The 16,216-nt window shown below is 39.8% G+C and overlaps 1 protein-coding gene across 1 annotated transcript in view; it reads left to right on the forward strand.

Annotated features, from left to right (window-relative positions):
* notch2 (notch receptor 2) overlaps positions 1-16,216 on the forward strand; it is a 40,309-nt gene that overhangs the window by 2,756 nt on the left and 21,337 nt on the right. The window contains exon 2 of the mRNA XM_047586580.1: positions 7,097-7,178. Within this exon, the coding sequence (XP_047442536.1) occupies positions 7,097-7,178 (82 nt within the window). The remainder of the gene's footprint in view (positions 1-7,096; positions 7,179-16,216) is intronic.

Below are 16,216 nucleotides of genomic sequence, written 5' to 3' on the forward strand. Positions count from 1 at the left end.
AGCAGCACACAGCTAACATGCGTGTGTGGACACAAATCGACAAAGGCCAGCAATTGTGCCACCCATGGTTTACTTCCATCTGACCCAAGCTGGAGCCTGGTGTGAAATGTGATTTATCTGCTTCACCCTGTGCACTGAAGACAAAGATATTTATTGACCAACCCACAACACAGCATTACTGACCACCAGCTGTACCCACTGCCCCGTGGCTGTTATTAATAAAACTTAATAGATCTTCTCTGTGACACCATCTAACTCTTTCTTTCCCTGCAGTTTTAGTTTGATATATTTCTGTTCATGTTTCATGTTATGTATAGTTAAATGGTCTCCACCCTTTGATTAGTGTAGGTTAACAGCCGGGCTTCCACATGTGTTTGCCCTCATACTTGTTTGTTGTAGTGGTAGATAGTAGTAAATAATGTGGAGAACGTTGAGTTAGTAAGTGTCTGAGAGACTGTGGTCCAGACGTTTGTCTTTGTGTCCATGCACACAGTGTATTTGTGTGAGCACCTGTAGACATGTTGGCTTAGAATAGATGTAAATCTATTGACTGAGTTTGCTTAAAGCCTAGAAGTTGTGTAGCAGACAACTGAATGTCAGTTATGGTCTGTTACCATTTAACTGTACAGTGCTAATACAAGAGCAATTTAAAAACGTATTTAAAACGTACAGAAAGAAGAATGAAGTTTGGTGCATGGCCTGCATGAACGTTACTGCAGGAGCCACAGATCACGGCTGTGAAGGTCGAGGGGATTACAGAGCGTTGTGTCTGCACTGTTGAACAGGTTAGCAAATTAACAGGGAATTACTGGAGCCTGCATTCCTTGGCCAATGCAGCCCCGTAATCCTGGAGACAGGCAGGCAGGGTGCATGGAGTGAAGAACCAAGCAGGGCACATCAGCTACACAGAAATAGCTGAAAAGAAATGCTTTTTAATAATGTCTTGCAGTATTTAGTAATTATTTGTATGTTTAACAACCTGTCAGCTAGTAATGTTTTATCAGTCTCATTCCAGTACTAGAAAAAGGATTATTTGAATTAACTGGACTTCTTTACGGTTTTGAAAACTTTGCAAATTTTAATTGAAAGAATCCTCTAGCAGCCAGGAGGATAACCTGGAAGTGCTGTATGTCTAACAAATAGAAAGACATGGACCAGCAATAGTGGAATTTCTCCTACTGTTTGTCACCTACTGTGATCTTTAAGTCTCCCAGATTAACTGCATTTTTTAACCTGAACCTGGAGAGAATACAAGGAAGTAAGAGATCCACAAGTCAACAGTGTATCTTGATATGATGTTAAAATAATAATAATAATAAAAAATTTTTAAAAACTCACGCTGGGACATTGGTCCTTGTTGTTCAGATGCTTGTTCAGGTCCTCAAGTACACAATCAAAGCTTCTGAATTCACAATCAAACATATAACGATAATGTTGTCATGGATATTTAATTTGTCCTAAATAACTGATGTAAGGCCAGAAAAGGTGCATTTTTACCCTTTTCTATGAGAACAAGGGTTTGAAACAAAATTCTTTTTGAATGTGAATGACCTAGGGGAAAGTCCCTAAATTTGTCATGTCTGGACTGCTCTCCTTGTTTTTGTCTCTTTCTTGCTTACAACGCCGTGTCAGTAAGTCAGCTGCTGTCCTGCTCTACCGAAACAGCCGAGACTCTCACACACTTTCTAAGTAATTACGACAGCAAGTCAGTTGGGCGGTCAGCAAAGTAATTACAGTAATGAATCCAAATTTTTTGTCTTAATCCTAACCTCAGTCAAGATATTTGTCCTCCATCTGTGTCCCATTTTCAGCAATTTAAACTATCGCCTACTTTATATCTCCTGTGCTAGTCAGTGGTTCACTCTGGCATTTCTGGCACTGAAACACTTGAGGAATAGATTTCACTGCTTTTAATGATACGCAGTGGAGCTTTTTTAACACCTCGAGTGAAATAAGTTAGGTTGGAAATGGATCAGGTTTTATAACGTGATTGTGTTTCATTTTAATATGCCTTGAATCTCCCCTGACGAGGATCCAGAAAATCACACGGTTTTACTGTTTCTGTTGTCATGGACCTGTGCCTTACAGTAAGACACCACCCTCAAACCGGAGCTGACCTGGGAGACTAAAGCCTTAAAGCCCTGCTTGGTTTGTCTGCTTGATACCTCCGCTGTTTGTGTGGGCCAGTAAAGCTTCCCTAAGGATAATAGTGTTTAGTTTGTGCTTCATCTCCCTCTCTCCATGCTGAGCTGAGGGTATTTTATTGCAAGTTACCATGACAACTATTTGGCCTGCTGGATATAGAGGCTTGTACAGCAATTCCAGGAAATGGGGTTACTTCCTCACTCAGTGTGAATACCTTCCTGGACTCCGCTGTATGGATATATGCCAGAACACAGGGACACCCATTCGTGTGCAGTCTTTGTCTGCAGTTTCGTAATTACTTCCCCATATCAATCCACAGCTATTAGCACGAACCCCATCTCTCCTTCCCTCACTCCTGCTTCCTCTCGCTTTCATTTTTGCTTGTCATGAAAAAACAGAGGCACGCTGTGGAAGATGAGCACAAGCAGACAAACCTTATTTTGCTTTTCTACCTTCTACCTGCTTTTTTTTTTTTTTTTTTTTTTTTTTTGGTTGAGATTTTTATTGCATTTCCGGCTCAGTGGCTGTTAGGTTCATCTGACATCTGAGTTTAACACATGCACATGCGATGCGTGCAGGATTTATGGTGAAAATTAGGTTTGGAGCGAGGCTTTGATGTGGAAACATGAACAATGCGTTGCACATATATTGAGAGCTTCGCTGATTCTGATCAAAGTCAGTAAGATTTATTCATTCTCTGAATACCATGGTTGTTTACTGCTACACAAAATATTAGGCTCTTTAATTATCTAAATCTCTATGCATTGTGCATTATTATTAGGTGGACATCTGGTTTGTTCCACATTTAGTTTGCAACGTGACAACAACCCCAAACACACAGCCCTGATCAGAAGAACTGCGGCCACTGGTCCAAGTGTCAATCTTAAAAAAGGCAAAGGAAGTTCACTTGAAGCATTGTCCAAAAATTCACCCCCATTAATAAGTCATTGTTACATTAACATAACTCATACACACAACCTACGTGTCTACATTACATTAACACACTTTCTTTGTTGATGCGCAGGTCGTGTGCAGTATGTACAGTTCTTTTTATATTTAAAACATTACCTTTATTCAAATTCAAAACCTTCAGAATCAGAATATTGTATATCATTGCACCAAACACAAACATTCCATGTATTATGTAGTCAAAATCTATAAGAGACTTATAGCATTATTATTGAATGCATCCCCCTAACTTTTCATACTCAAAAGTAACACACATACCAATTCTAACTGGGCTTCCTGGTTTCCACACAGTGAAACACAGTGTTGGCTGTCTCAGTGCAGTTGTTCAGTCTGCCTTAAAATTCTGAGAGACTGATTAGTGTCATCTGTGGATGACAATGATGATGACAGACGGCTGTGTCAACAACAATGAAGGGCTTGCCTTCTTTCAATACCCTAAGTACACTAGATACTAGAATGTGTGTTGCAATGTATGAAGCCAAGGGCTGGGTGAGGTTATACCAGGTGAACTTAAGCTAAATGCTTTACTGATACAGGGCCAGGTTACATTATTCTAAACTTTTAGAATACTAAATCTAAACCTTTACCAACATTTTTAAAAAAAAAATCCAGAATGAGGAGCATCATGGCATATTATTCTGCATCCAGCATTTGTTAGTTGGCATTTGAAACTTCTGAATTAAGAAATCCCTGATGTAAACCTTGTCGGGCCGTTATCTGTCCCTTTGATGACAGAGGCTCATGTGCAAAAAGAGCCTCCATCTCTAAGCAAATGAGAGAGTGTTACATGGTACCTGTGCAAGTTTATCTGCAATTTGGGGTTTTTGTGGAATGGAAGCAGGATAGTGGAATATAGAATCTGCCTTTATCGTCATTATATAAGTAATACAGTGACATCACAGTGGCATAGCAGTTTACATACACATAAAACGCAGAAAATAAATTAATAGAAACATTGTCAAATGCATAATGGAATAAAATAATGGGAAAAAAAGCAATAGAATAAAACATTATTGCGCTGCTTCTTATTTCATATAGTGAAGCAGATACCAAGACAAAAAAAAATCTTCTTGAGTGACAGTGTCTTTGTCAGCTGGTGAAATACTGATTTGATATGTCTAGTCTTGTGCTTAATTTTGTACAATTATTACATTATTAAATGATAGTGTTCATTATTCACGGTTCCAGCAAATTGTTGTTTGAATCATTTGAACTATGTGTAGGTAAGAGCTGCGCTTGCTACATAACATAATTTTGTCAATTGTAGTGGCGTTCGGATATGTTATGTACTTGAATTTATGAATTTAATTAGTCTTTAGGCTCTAAAGAAGCAACATTTGTAGTGAAGTTTTAGTTTATCCAGTAGCTTTTTAGTTTTTTTTTTCATGGTGCAGATAAGCAAAACCTCACTACAGATATTAATGTGGCCAAATTTTTACCAAGATTGTGGCATTCAGGCATTTTTTATTGAAACTAGTAAAAATCTACTTTTGCATTCTGCTGGATGACACCTTTTACGGATTCAGCTTCCATCAACTCCACCAGTTTTCCACCAGACTGCAAACACTATAAATCTCCCACTTTCATTCAGCTATCCAAATGATAATAATTATTCAGTCAGGTAACTCACACCATCTGGCTCTAGTTTCACTGTTGACTTTGTCGATCGGTCTTATCAAGACTCTTACTCATGGGAAATGTGTCTGTCCATGGTTCATTGATAGTGAAGTGTGAGAACAGGCAGAGACAATGTAGTGCCAGTGTTACTAGTCGGGATTACACACTCTGGACAGTCATTTGAATGTGTGTGAACTTCTTATTTATTTTACTTGAGAGAGACAGACTGGCGAAACACTTCCAAACCTTTAGCCAGAGAATTGGTCATTTGTAAAGTATTGGGAAATAGTTTTAGTCTGTCTTTGTGTGTGTGGTTGTCCAACTTTCTTGGGATGTGAGAAAGTGAGGGCCGCCCAAAATGTCCTCCCTTTCTCACATCCGTTCAGAGTGTTGGTTTTAGGGTTAAGGTTAGAAAGTGGTTTAGTTTTTTGGGCTTAAGGCAGAGGTAGAGATTTGGCAATTGATTTTGATCGGTACTGGACTAGATATATAGATATATAGATAGTTTGTATGGCTAGAAGATAGCCATACAAACACGTGTGGGTGTTTCTTAAAATGGCGTGATGGGAGGCAGGTTGTCCCAAATCTGGTAAGATCATTGTATCTGGCATTATGACAGCTAACATGGGAAGCTCGTCAAACCAGTTGGGGGATGAGAGCAGCTTTTCCAGCCTCTACTCTCATGCTTCTATTCTTATATTCCCTCTGCTGTATGCTTTGGCCTTCTCGGTGCTACATTTGTACTTCTTTTTTATTTATTTTAGTTTTTGTAGATTTTATTTACGATCCTGCTCTGTAACTCGAAAGCTGTCATTCTCTGTCATCTGTTACTGCACACTAATCAAAGTTTTGATGAAACGGATTTGCATAAAGTCTGGTTTTGAACGTGATACAAAACAAATGTGAAAGTTTACGGCACACAGTGTATCTAGATTTTCTCCATATGTATGCAAAATGATCATGTATTATTGAGTAGCAAGTGTGCTTACCATGTGTCTACTCAGAAATAGTCCCAAAATAGTACAGTATATTCTGAGGTCTCTTGTACTGGAGCAGTAGTCTGATATCGACTCACACGTTGCACTGGATGTCTGTGCAAGTGTGCACATGGAGGGGATTGTGTGCATGCGTGTCTGTTGGGATTATGAATTTCACAGGGATTTATATATGGTATCCCCATGTCTAATGGACTATGTCAGCTGTGCTGTAAAGCATTAGTCTGCTCTTGTGCTCTGATCAGACTAGTTTAAAGACTGAACCCTGAAGTAAGTAAAACTTTGCCAAACCTTTAAAAACTGCAAAATCATATACACTGAGGCTAATAATAGTTCAGTTGCCTTCACAGGGGCTGTTTTACTTGAGTGACAATGTGATTAATCTAGGCACAGGAAGTAACACCACTGCTGAGCACACTTCCTGTAATGCAATGACTGTTTTGTGAAGACATTGTTGGCGTTTCTTCGAAATCAGCTGACCTACCCAGTTTTGTATGGAGAGCGCTGTTCTGCTGAGTGCATCACATAACCACTTAACACATGAGACTGGAAATGATATGTTAAGCCACATTTCTACAAGCAGTGCTAGTGATTTATGGCAGTTTTGCTTAATTAATCACACACATTTAACAAGAGCTTCCTGCACTTTGCTGAGCATTGATAAATGAAGACTATGAACACCACACTTCTGTTTGGCATGTTGAGCTGGCATGGTGTGCATGAAGACCTCTTGAGCCATGTGCCTCTGGCGACTTGAAGGACACACAATGGCTGATGTGTCTGGCTATGAGTGTCTGACTGGTGGGGAGATAGTTGGGCTATGTTGTTTTCGTCGAGGCTCATTTTTCTCTGTTTGGCCATCTGGCCGGCCTGTGACCACTGCCTGATTTCAGGCTGGCTTTTTTATCTCTATAAAACCAAGAGAAAGAAGGAGAAAGATGTCGATTTCATCTAGGATTTCCCTCAAAAAGCTTGGTAGTGTGTGTTTGGAGGGGGGTGGGGGGGGCATTAACCAATTTTCTGGTAGAAACCTTGAGAACCAGAAATGAAACTTCAAGCAGAGTCAGAACTGTCCACATTGCGTGGGACATTTGAGTAATTTAAACTGACTATTTTATGCTATTAAATATACATAAAAACATTATTTCCATTTTTTTTATTTTTGTTTTGGGAGTGGCACATAAGTACATCCTCATTGTATTTCTGCTTTCCTGTATTTAGACATAGTAAATAAAACGAACAGAGATCAGATAAGTGGCATAATACTGGAGCCATCATTTTCATAATTTTTAAATACAAATCTATGCATCTGTTAAGACATTTAAAGTACCTTATCTATTTGTCTAACTTGTCTCTTCTCTCTCTTGCAGCTCTGCAATGTATGGATGATAAGGCTCCATGTGTTAACAACGCTACATGTCTGATCTTAAGCAACGGGACTGAATACTGCAGGTACGTTTCACTGGCTGGGTCTGAGGCCAACACAGAAAAAGGTTTTCGGATCAACCCCAGCCTCTTCACGGGACCTTGAGGTTTTGCTCAGGCACGAACGGGGGAATAAAAGACTGCTCTGTCTGACAAAGTACAACAACACTGGGAACTTTACCAATACACACATTTCTACCTCCAAGATTTTATTTCAGGGGCCGTTTTGGGGAGTTTTGTTACTTACTGTCTTGTTGCTATAGAAGCGATAGCTGTAAACGTTGCCAACATATTTTACTGCCCACTGATTTATTATTGCAAGACAGTAACAAGCCATTTTATCACATGAGAATGTAACAAATGACGACAAAATCTGACTCTGTTGACTGAATCAAAACATTAAGTAGGTTAATCATTGTTAATTCATGTGTTAGTGCACACATTTGTTTCCTGGTGCATGCCGGGTTCGCCTCGAAGTAGCTTGAAGTATCTTCTAAATAGCTCCTCAGTGCTACCAGTGCTGTGGTCAGAACATTAAGGAAAATTGCCAAAGTGTAAAGGAGTGCAGTGGCCTGTTTGATCTAAGGCTTCCACTTTCTGACAGCTTAGCCTGGTTTGTAATTAAGACAGAGCTATCTTTTTAATTGCGTTGCCACTCCCAAGCCAAATTCCCAACAAAAACGCACCGTAGCTGGTTCATGAACCTGATCATATTTCATCAGATGTGATGAGAATCCTGCTGTGTGTCTGTTCCCAGAGTTTTTGGAATTTCAGCACTACAATTTACCTCTGTAAAATGGGATAAGGAAAGCAGCCTTGCTTAATCAATCTTTTCTCAGACGATTTGAAGGTCAAAAAGACACAGTGCTGGAAGTACAAAGATGGGTGGGCGAGGAGAATGCTGGGGAGACTGATTTGTTGTGACAAACATAAGCAATATTTATTTTTTTATTCAAAGTTAGCTTTTGTGTCTTAAGCACTTTTTGCACCAGTGACACTAGATGGGTCCCAATCAGTGGCTTTTCAGCTGCTTCAGAGCTGGAACAAAGCGGTGAGAGAGTGGCTCTCTAGTGAATCAGTGCACATAGAGATAGAGATACAAAAATAATTTCACAACATCATGATCAACTAGACTGCTTACCGTACCATTATTATAGTACTTTATGCTAATATTTCTTTGTATGCTGTTTATGAAACAACAGTCAAATCATTTGCAGACTTACAATGTTTGACCACATCCTCTTAGGTTCCTATTTTGTGATGTTTTTAATCTATTACTAGTGTTTACAATATATTTTTAACAATAATCACTTTCGTATATTGTCATACAGAGACTAGTAATTCTTTTTAGTTTAAGTTCAGGTCTATTTACTTTCTCTCACATTTTCTCTCTCTCTTACTCAACCAAGTCACTTATTATTTCCTGATTTCCTGAGTTGGTAATTTCTCTCTTAAGTGATGAGAACCAGTTATTGACAACAGAATTAAAACAGCAGACAGGCATGTTGCCTTGAAGACATGTAGAGAGGGGTTTCTCAGTTAAGACATGTCAGCTGACAGAGAGCAGGTCTACTGTTAGACTCATTAAGTAGTCATTCAATTTTTGTGCCGTCTACAGGCAAACAAGAACAACATGCATGCAGCGATACACACTTACTGTATGTGCACACACTTGCCTCAACTCAGGCTTTCTGGTCCTGTCTGCACTGTGTTGCTAGTCAAAAGGCTCATTGTGTAAAAACCTAATTATGTACGTCTATTAGACTCCTCAGTGTATTAGCGGCAGCTGGTTGTAAGTAAACAGTCACTGTGCCCTTTTGGCTCGGACTAGCTTAATTATGTCACATGGATCATGCCTGCGGTCAGACGGACTAACATATAGTTATAAATAATAGACAAACTAGTGCAGGATTATTCATCAAATCACCTCATTTCAAATTCTCTCTGCACAATGTGACAAATAGTGGATAAGAAACATTTTGCAATCACTCTGTGGGGTAAGTGTTACTGGGATACTGCTGATCCAGAAGAAAGAGTCCTGAAACATAAAAATCGTAATGCTAAAAAACCCCACATTTTTACATCATGTATAATTGTTGCAGACACACTCTCTTCTAGTGTAGACCTCAAGCTATGTACTTGTTTGCTGTTGTAAATTTCTTGACTTCATGGAAGGATAATACTAAGCCCTCAGAAACGCTTTAAGGGTGGGAAGCAAGAGAAGCACTTCAAAGCATCAGCACAAGCTTCTGTTCTTGTTGTCATTTTTCAACTTGCCCCTGGTACCTTTTTGTGACATTCCCACACATCCTCAAAACTCTGAAAAACATGCAGCTACTTTGTGTCTGTTTAACAAAGGTGAAATTCAGTTTAGGTAATTATAAACTTGAGTTATGCTTTTTAAGAGTATAACTGAAGAAATGAGGGTTGTGTACGGTTGAATTGACTATGTTGTTACCAACAAAAGCATTTGAAAATGCCTTGAATGTTTTTTTTAATATGGCAACCGTAGGTTTCTCATTGTGCAAATATGGAACGTGTTGTGAGAGAAAGGTAAAGTGCATGGGAGAGGTCGATTGGCTGCCTTGCTGGGCAGGGTTCAGAGAAGCCGTCTAACCGGTGGCTCTGCAAGCCATCAGCTTTGGGTGTGAAAGGTACTAGTCATGAGCGTCTGTGTTGATTTGTTTGAATGTCAGTATGCTTAGTAGGATATTTGTATCCCACATTACAGAATGACTTCATATTTATTATGTGACAACTGGTTAAAAGAACAGAAACTTGTTTATTTGCCACTGTGGACTCCTGACATTCACATGAAGTCTGACTCACTTAGTTAATACCTGTACAGTAGAGACTACATTATGCTATTTGAAGAACTCTTTGTCTAATGCTGAGCTCTGATGCTAACATATTAATTCTCCCTCCCTCTCAATCCTTTTTTTCTTTTCCATTTTCTCTTGAAACTGCTTTTTTTGCGTGTATTTTTTTTTGTCGAGCTTTTCTTAAGAGTGAAGGGAGAGTTACTGTGCTGTGTGGACCTGCTGCCTGTTTGATCTGACAGGTAGAATTAGCCTGCAGGGCAGACAGAGGAAGAGAAAGGGCCAAAACAAAAGAGGATGTCTCTTTTCAGGTAATTTGAGGAGGAATACCTCGGAGCACAACTCCTTACTAATGATGAGAGAGCGCCGAGGAGAGGGGGTGGGAGACGAGGGAGAAGTAGAGAGAGGAGTGCAATTTCCCTCATGCTACGCCTCCTTCATCAAACTGTCACTCATCTATCCGTTCCTCAGTCACTCCCTCTGCTTCAGGGATTTAGATTGCCTCTGGACTCAACTCATCTAACCTCTTTATCTTCCTATGATTATCAAAGAAATTCTTTATTTTTTTTAACCATTAGTCCAATTCTATGTTTTTCCTTTATCACAATAATTCATCCTTCATTCACATGTGGTCTCAAAGCTGTGGAGTGATTTCACATCCACATCTCCTCCCAAAGCCTCAGGTAGGGTAAGGAAAGATGAAGGGACTAGTAGTATTTTAAAGCCATTTTTCACCCTCACTGACTCCCTCCACTTCACGGTTCTCTATCGGACACACGCAGTCACACAGATTTTAACATTGTTTGGCATGTGATCCAAACTAAAGACAACAGTCCTTGAGTTTGTGATTGGAACCCATAGCAGTGATTTCCCACTCTTATTCTCCAAAGTCTTATCGCCTTCCCACGGTCGGGCTAAACAGCACTGTAGATGCGGTTCAGAGTGGAAGCACAATGATAAGAGTTTCTTTGTGTATATGTTTGTGTCTGTACTCCCTCTGTGCGGAGCGTACGGGGCACCTTGAGAGTTGGACAAGTTCACGTGCTGGCACAGAGGGATCTGCATTTCAGTTAGCGTGTTAATTCAGAACTCGTATGGCAGAGATCAAGCTCTGTGTGTGTTTAACTACCCAGAGATGTGACCAGGAGACTTCTCAGGACTGCCACAAAGCATCATGTGGATTTATTGCCCTTTTACTAACTGGTTTATGGTTACGTCACAGTTTTCAGGAGACAATAGTGAAATCTCCAAGTTCAGTGCTGTGTCTCAGCAATAAGACAACGTCTGAAAATAATCATTTTGTAATCACATTTTTAGGCCATGTATAAAACACTGAAACCAAATTCAACAAATGTCTTTTATTTTTCTTGATAAATAACTTAAATTAATAATGAAATATTTTAGTAGATTAATTTTTTGTTAGATGACTAATGTATTGAGTAATCGTTTCAGAACTACTGCCAATTTACTAGATTATGGGAAGTCAACATGCGCGGCTGGCAGAGGCGTGCCGCTGGGATTTGACTCTTTTTGAGTATCACAGTAAAATGGCATATAAAGATGAGGAGTAAAATGCACAATGCTGCTCCTTGGAGGTCTCTCTCAGAAAGAGGATGACTTTCAAAACAGTGGGGAATTTAGCAACCAGACCATAAACCCACATGCAGCAGGGTGGCAAGTGGCTCTCTGTCACACGCTGATGTGACACTGTTGCGTCAAAACAGCCTTAGTTTTGTCATAAGTCACACATTGACCTTGCGTGCATTGTGGTGAGAAAGAGCTGGCCAGTGTGAATTTCATAGTTTCTTTACTTGATTAATGCAAAAATAATGAAACTATTCTTGGAGATTTGACTCTTAAATAACTACTGAAACAGGATAATGACAGAACAACATACGGAGAAGGGCAGAAAGAGCGGTCAAAGACAAGACGGGTTCTCTTCTCTTTACCACAGCTGCCCAGATGAGTCTTTTTGGGTATGTTTCTAAACACAGCCTGGGATTTTACCACATGACCCTGGTGTGGACTCCACCCTGCTCCGCACTCCTTTATTCAGTCTACACTGATGCTTTTAGTCTGACTGACTGGCTTCTCTTTCTGGTATGTCTCACTCTCTCATTACTTATCTGGCTATTACTTCCATCTCACTGTATCCTTCCTCCTTCTCTTTCCAACATTTGTTTTCCTGTATAACGTTAACATGTCACATACTTTCTTCTGCCCACTCTTTCTGTTGGATTCATTTGCCCTTCTTGATGAATTAAGAAGAAAAAAATACACTGACAAATGATTTTGCCAAATTAAACCCTCAGATTATAAAATTTACATTGAAATGTTAATAAGTAATAGATTCATTGTTCCCACCCCCTCTAAAAGAAACCATGTTTGATCTAACATCTAGGTGGATTTTATTTTTCAGTGTACCTTCTTTTTCTGTGTGGCTTTTACTGATGTACTGGCCTAAGTGGTGCACTGCTCAAACATGTGAGAAAACTTTTTTTTGGCAAACTGTAATGCGCTAGACAGTTTAAATGGGCACTGCAAGTGAGTTTGTAGAAAGTAAAAAGGACTAGTCTGCTGTTCTCACATGAACTGCAACTGGCGTCTTTTCTTAAGTCCTTTTCTAGTGTGCAATAGCAGTGGCAGCAATTGCCCGATGTTCCCACAAAGAAAAGAAATCACTGTTTACCTCACTTGTGGGACTCTGAAAGTTAATTTCATCCTAGTGGTACAATGCTTGAAGTTTTCTCTGATCCAGACTATCAGAGTTAAGTTTTTTTCAACGTCTGTTTTCTGTGTGTGTGTGTGTGTGTGTGTGTATATATATATATACACATATTTAATATTATGAATCATGATGACATTTTAATTTAGATTTTTATACATGTTGTCCCCCGACAAATGTTGCATTATTTGTATTGGACTCTATTAAAAATAACTTGATCAAGAAATGAAATGATCCAGAAAACTTGCAACACCAGTGCTTAGGTGTGCTGGGAACCGCGGAAGCAACCATGAAGCCAGTAACATGTTGTCTACTTGACTCGTGACGTCCATGCGTGCACACAGAGGAACACAGTACAGGGAATAGGCACCTATGCTCTAATCATGCCAAGCATTGAAATGCGAGCTGGTTTATGCTCTCCTTCCTCCTCTCTCACGCAGCCTCTCTATGAGGGCCGCGGGGGGAAACTTATTAAGCATTGCTGGACTAGAAGAGTGACTGAAATAGGAAGAGGTGGGATTTTAGCTGAAGGTGGAGAGCTATGAGGGGAGAATCGGCCTAAAAGAAAACAAACTCAGAATTGGGGATAAATGGACAAAGGAATTAGGAAGGAGGTGGGAAACATTAAATGAGTTTGTGGCAATTGACCCACCCATCACTGCTCTGTGAACTCCCACAGCCAACCCAAATAGGTCAGCATGAGGTACAGGAGGAGGAGGAGGAGGAGAATGAAGGCGAGAAGGAGTACAGAGTGCACGATGATGGGGTGTGCATGAGATGGGGGGGAGTGCTAATGTGAACCAGCTGTGGAAACCTGACACCTCAAGAGTGGGTTAGAAATAAGAGGTGGAGGAGAGAGAAAGAGAGGGAAAGAAGGGCTGCAGGAAACTACACGCAGTTAAGAGAAGGACAGAGAAAAGAGGAGGGAAAAAAAGTCCTCATGGAGCAAAACAAAGAATCCCATAGATGAGTTTGGCTGCAAACCCCCCGTCTGCTGTGTTGTTCACGAAAGTAGAGCTTGCTATGTGTGTATAGGTGTCTGTATGCTTTTCAGATGCAGTGCGTACTATGTTTTAACATTAATCAGAAGAATCATTCTGCAGTATGTGCTCTGAGAGTGACAGACATGGTGTGACAGTATGTTAAGCTATCTGTTCGACACCACTCCCTGGGAATAGCGTGAATCATGCACAGCCTTGTCTGTTTGCCTTAGGCTCTTCTGGTACAGCCAGCGGCTAATAATGAGTGCTTTATCTGGCAGTGAAACCTGAAGGACAGGGTATCGTTTCCTGACGCCATAGTATTTGGTTCTGTCAGCACTGGGTGGATAACAGTGATTGAATTTAATAGAGCTTAACGTGCATCTTTCCTGACAGTACGTATGAATTTTCACAAAAATCTCAAAGACACAAATACAAGGTGTCAGATCGCGTTGAGCTGAAGCCCCATTTTCAGGGATAATATTTCTAAAGGATGAAAAACTCTTCAGAGACTTCATAATTCAACTAAACATTACCCCATATTTAAGTTTCACACCTCGTTAAATGGCGACAGATAAGTTTGAATATGCGTCCCCGTAGTTTTAGAAGTGAAAATATGCAGAATGTTCCCAGTGAAATGTAAACCTGGTATTAACCTGGACACGGTGTTCTTTGTGTGACAGCCTGCTAATGTGATGTATGTCACAGGGCAGAGGGCCATGTCATTACTCTGGTTGAAGGGGGCGGAGAGAAAAAAAAGAGCAGTCCTCATTCCCAGGACAGCCGTTTTGTTGTGATATCCTGACCAAGCTGTGTTTGTGTTTAGAGTGGGGAGTCTGATTTGGGAGGGACGGCTTTCTGTTTGTGTTTTTATGTGTGCGTTTGTGTTGGGGTGGGCAGGGGGTTGCACTGCAGACATGCTGATTCAGGGACGGAGACAGGGAAGAGGGAGGGTGGCCATGTCTAATCTGAGGTGAAGATGCATGAAGTTTTTTTTTTTTTTTTTCTTAAGATAGTATCTCAGACCAGACCGTTGCACACACAGTTATTCAGTTTAAAGAGCTTTTAATTTTACTCAAAAAAAAAAACATAAAAACTTCAGAGTAGTTTTCTCTCAATGACTCATAACATGTTTTAATTAGACCAAACTAACTTAGGACATAAATGCTACAAGAGATAAAATTATCTGTTTCTTAAAGGTTCTAATATCTTTTTTTGATATTAGGGTCTTTTAGTGAGGCTTATTTGAAGGCACATTAACCTATAGCAACGTATTGTACACGTATGCAGACTTTATTGCTCTATAGGTTATATAGGCTTTTTCCCTCTATGGAACTCATGTTCTCACTTTTAGACAGTAATTCAGGTCTAAGTCACAAAGGAATGATGTTTTGTCATGTTTGAGCTGCTCACACACTGCTTTGTTTTGGGATCAGTTCAGAAGATGATAATAAATCTAATACTATAATGACTATAGTAATAATGACTTGAATTGTTCAATAATCTTGTGTTTATTTTGTTGGATGTTTTTTCTCTTAGTGTGTCTGCATGCCAGTGCATTTAAATTACATTGTATTTGTGAACTAGTCAGTAGGAATTTGTTGTCTGTGAAAAGGCTTTGTGTGACTCATGCATCATATCAGGCAGAAGTCTCACAGATGCGACTGATCTGTGAGAGTTTGCCTGGCATGATTCATGGCTCTCTTGCTTTCCCATGCGCTCACAACCTAATATCTTCAAGCTGCTTCGGGGTGGAGTTTGCCAGTAATAAATAAAAGTTTTAAGCTTGGGACTTTCAAATTATCCCCACTGTCTCATCAACACACATCTTTGATTCTCTCTATGCTTGTACATGCTATAGGTATTTTTATTTGTAAATTGAAATAAATAACAAAATGGGGTATTAACTTGCCAGTGTTTGTTACAGTGTGGCGTATCTCTGCTCTCGTTTTGTGTTACCTGAGCCCCTCTGGGGAGGCAGGTTTAAAAGCCTCTCTAAAAGGCAGCAGGTTGCTGTTACGCCCACGGCCCCCAGACAGCGTGTCTGCCATGTGCCACACGCACAAAGATGAAAGATCCAAGTAGCATGTATAGGAAATTACCTGACTAATGGCATTTATGTTCAGAAACAACATAACACGTCTTACCAAATACAGTCACATATAGAGAAGTGATGAGTGAAAGTAGGAGGGACTTAGAAAAAGACAGAGGAATAGAAAGTGACGAAGGGAACATTGTCTCTAGAAAGATTCCTAGTGGACATATTGTGTAATTTTGTGATTTTTCTTGCATTGCTTGACTTATGGTTGAATCACTTGACTAAAAAAAAAAAAGAAAAATGAAATAGAAAGAAAGAGCTGATGAATGAGCAGAGGAAAACCAGACACGCACAGTTTATGGACAACATGTTGTCATAATTCAGCAGATAGGTGTTTCTTAAAGTCAAACATGATACAATTTTTTAAAAACAGCTCCCAGTTGTTAAAAATAGTTCTTTACCCATATGTAGACACATTTTGGATGATGGCATTTATTGAGCAA

The sequence above is a fragment of the Mugil cephalus genome, chromosome 6 (assembly GCF_022458985.1).
Source record: "Mugil cephalus isolate CIBA_MC_2020 chromosome 6, CIBA_Mcephalus_1.1, whole genome shotgun sequence".
Lineage (NCBI taxonomy): Eukaryota > Metazoa > Chordata > Actinopteri > Mugiliformes > Mugilidae > Mugil > Mugil cephalus.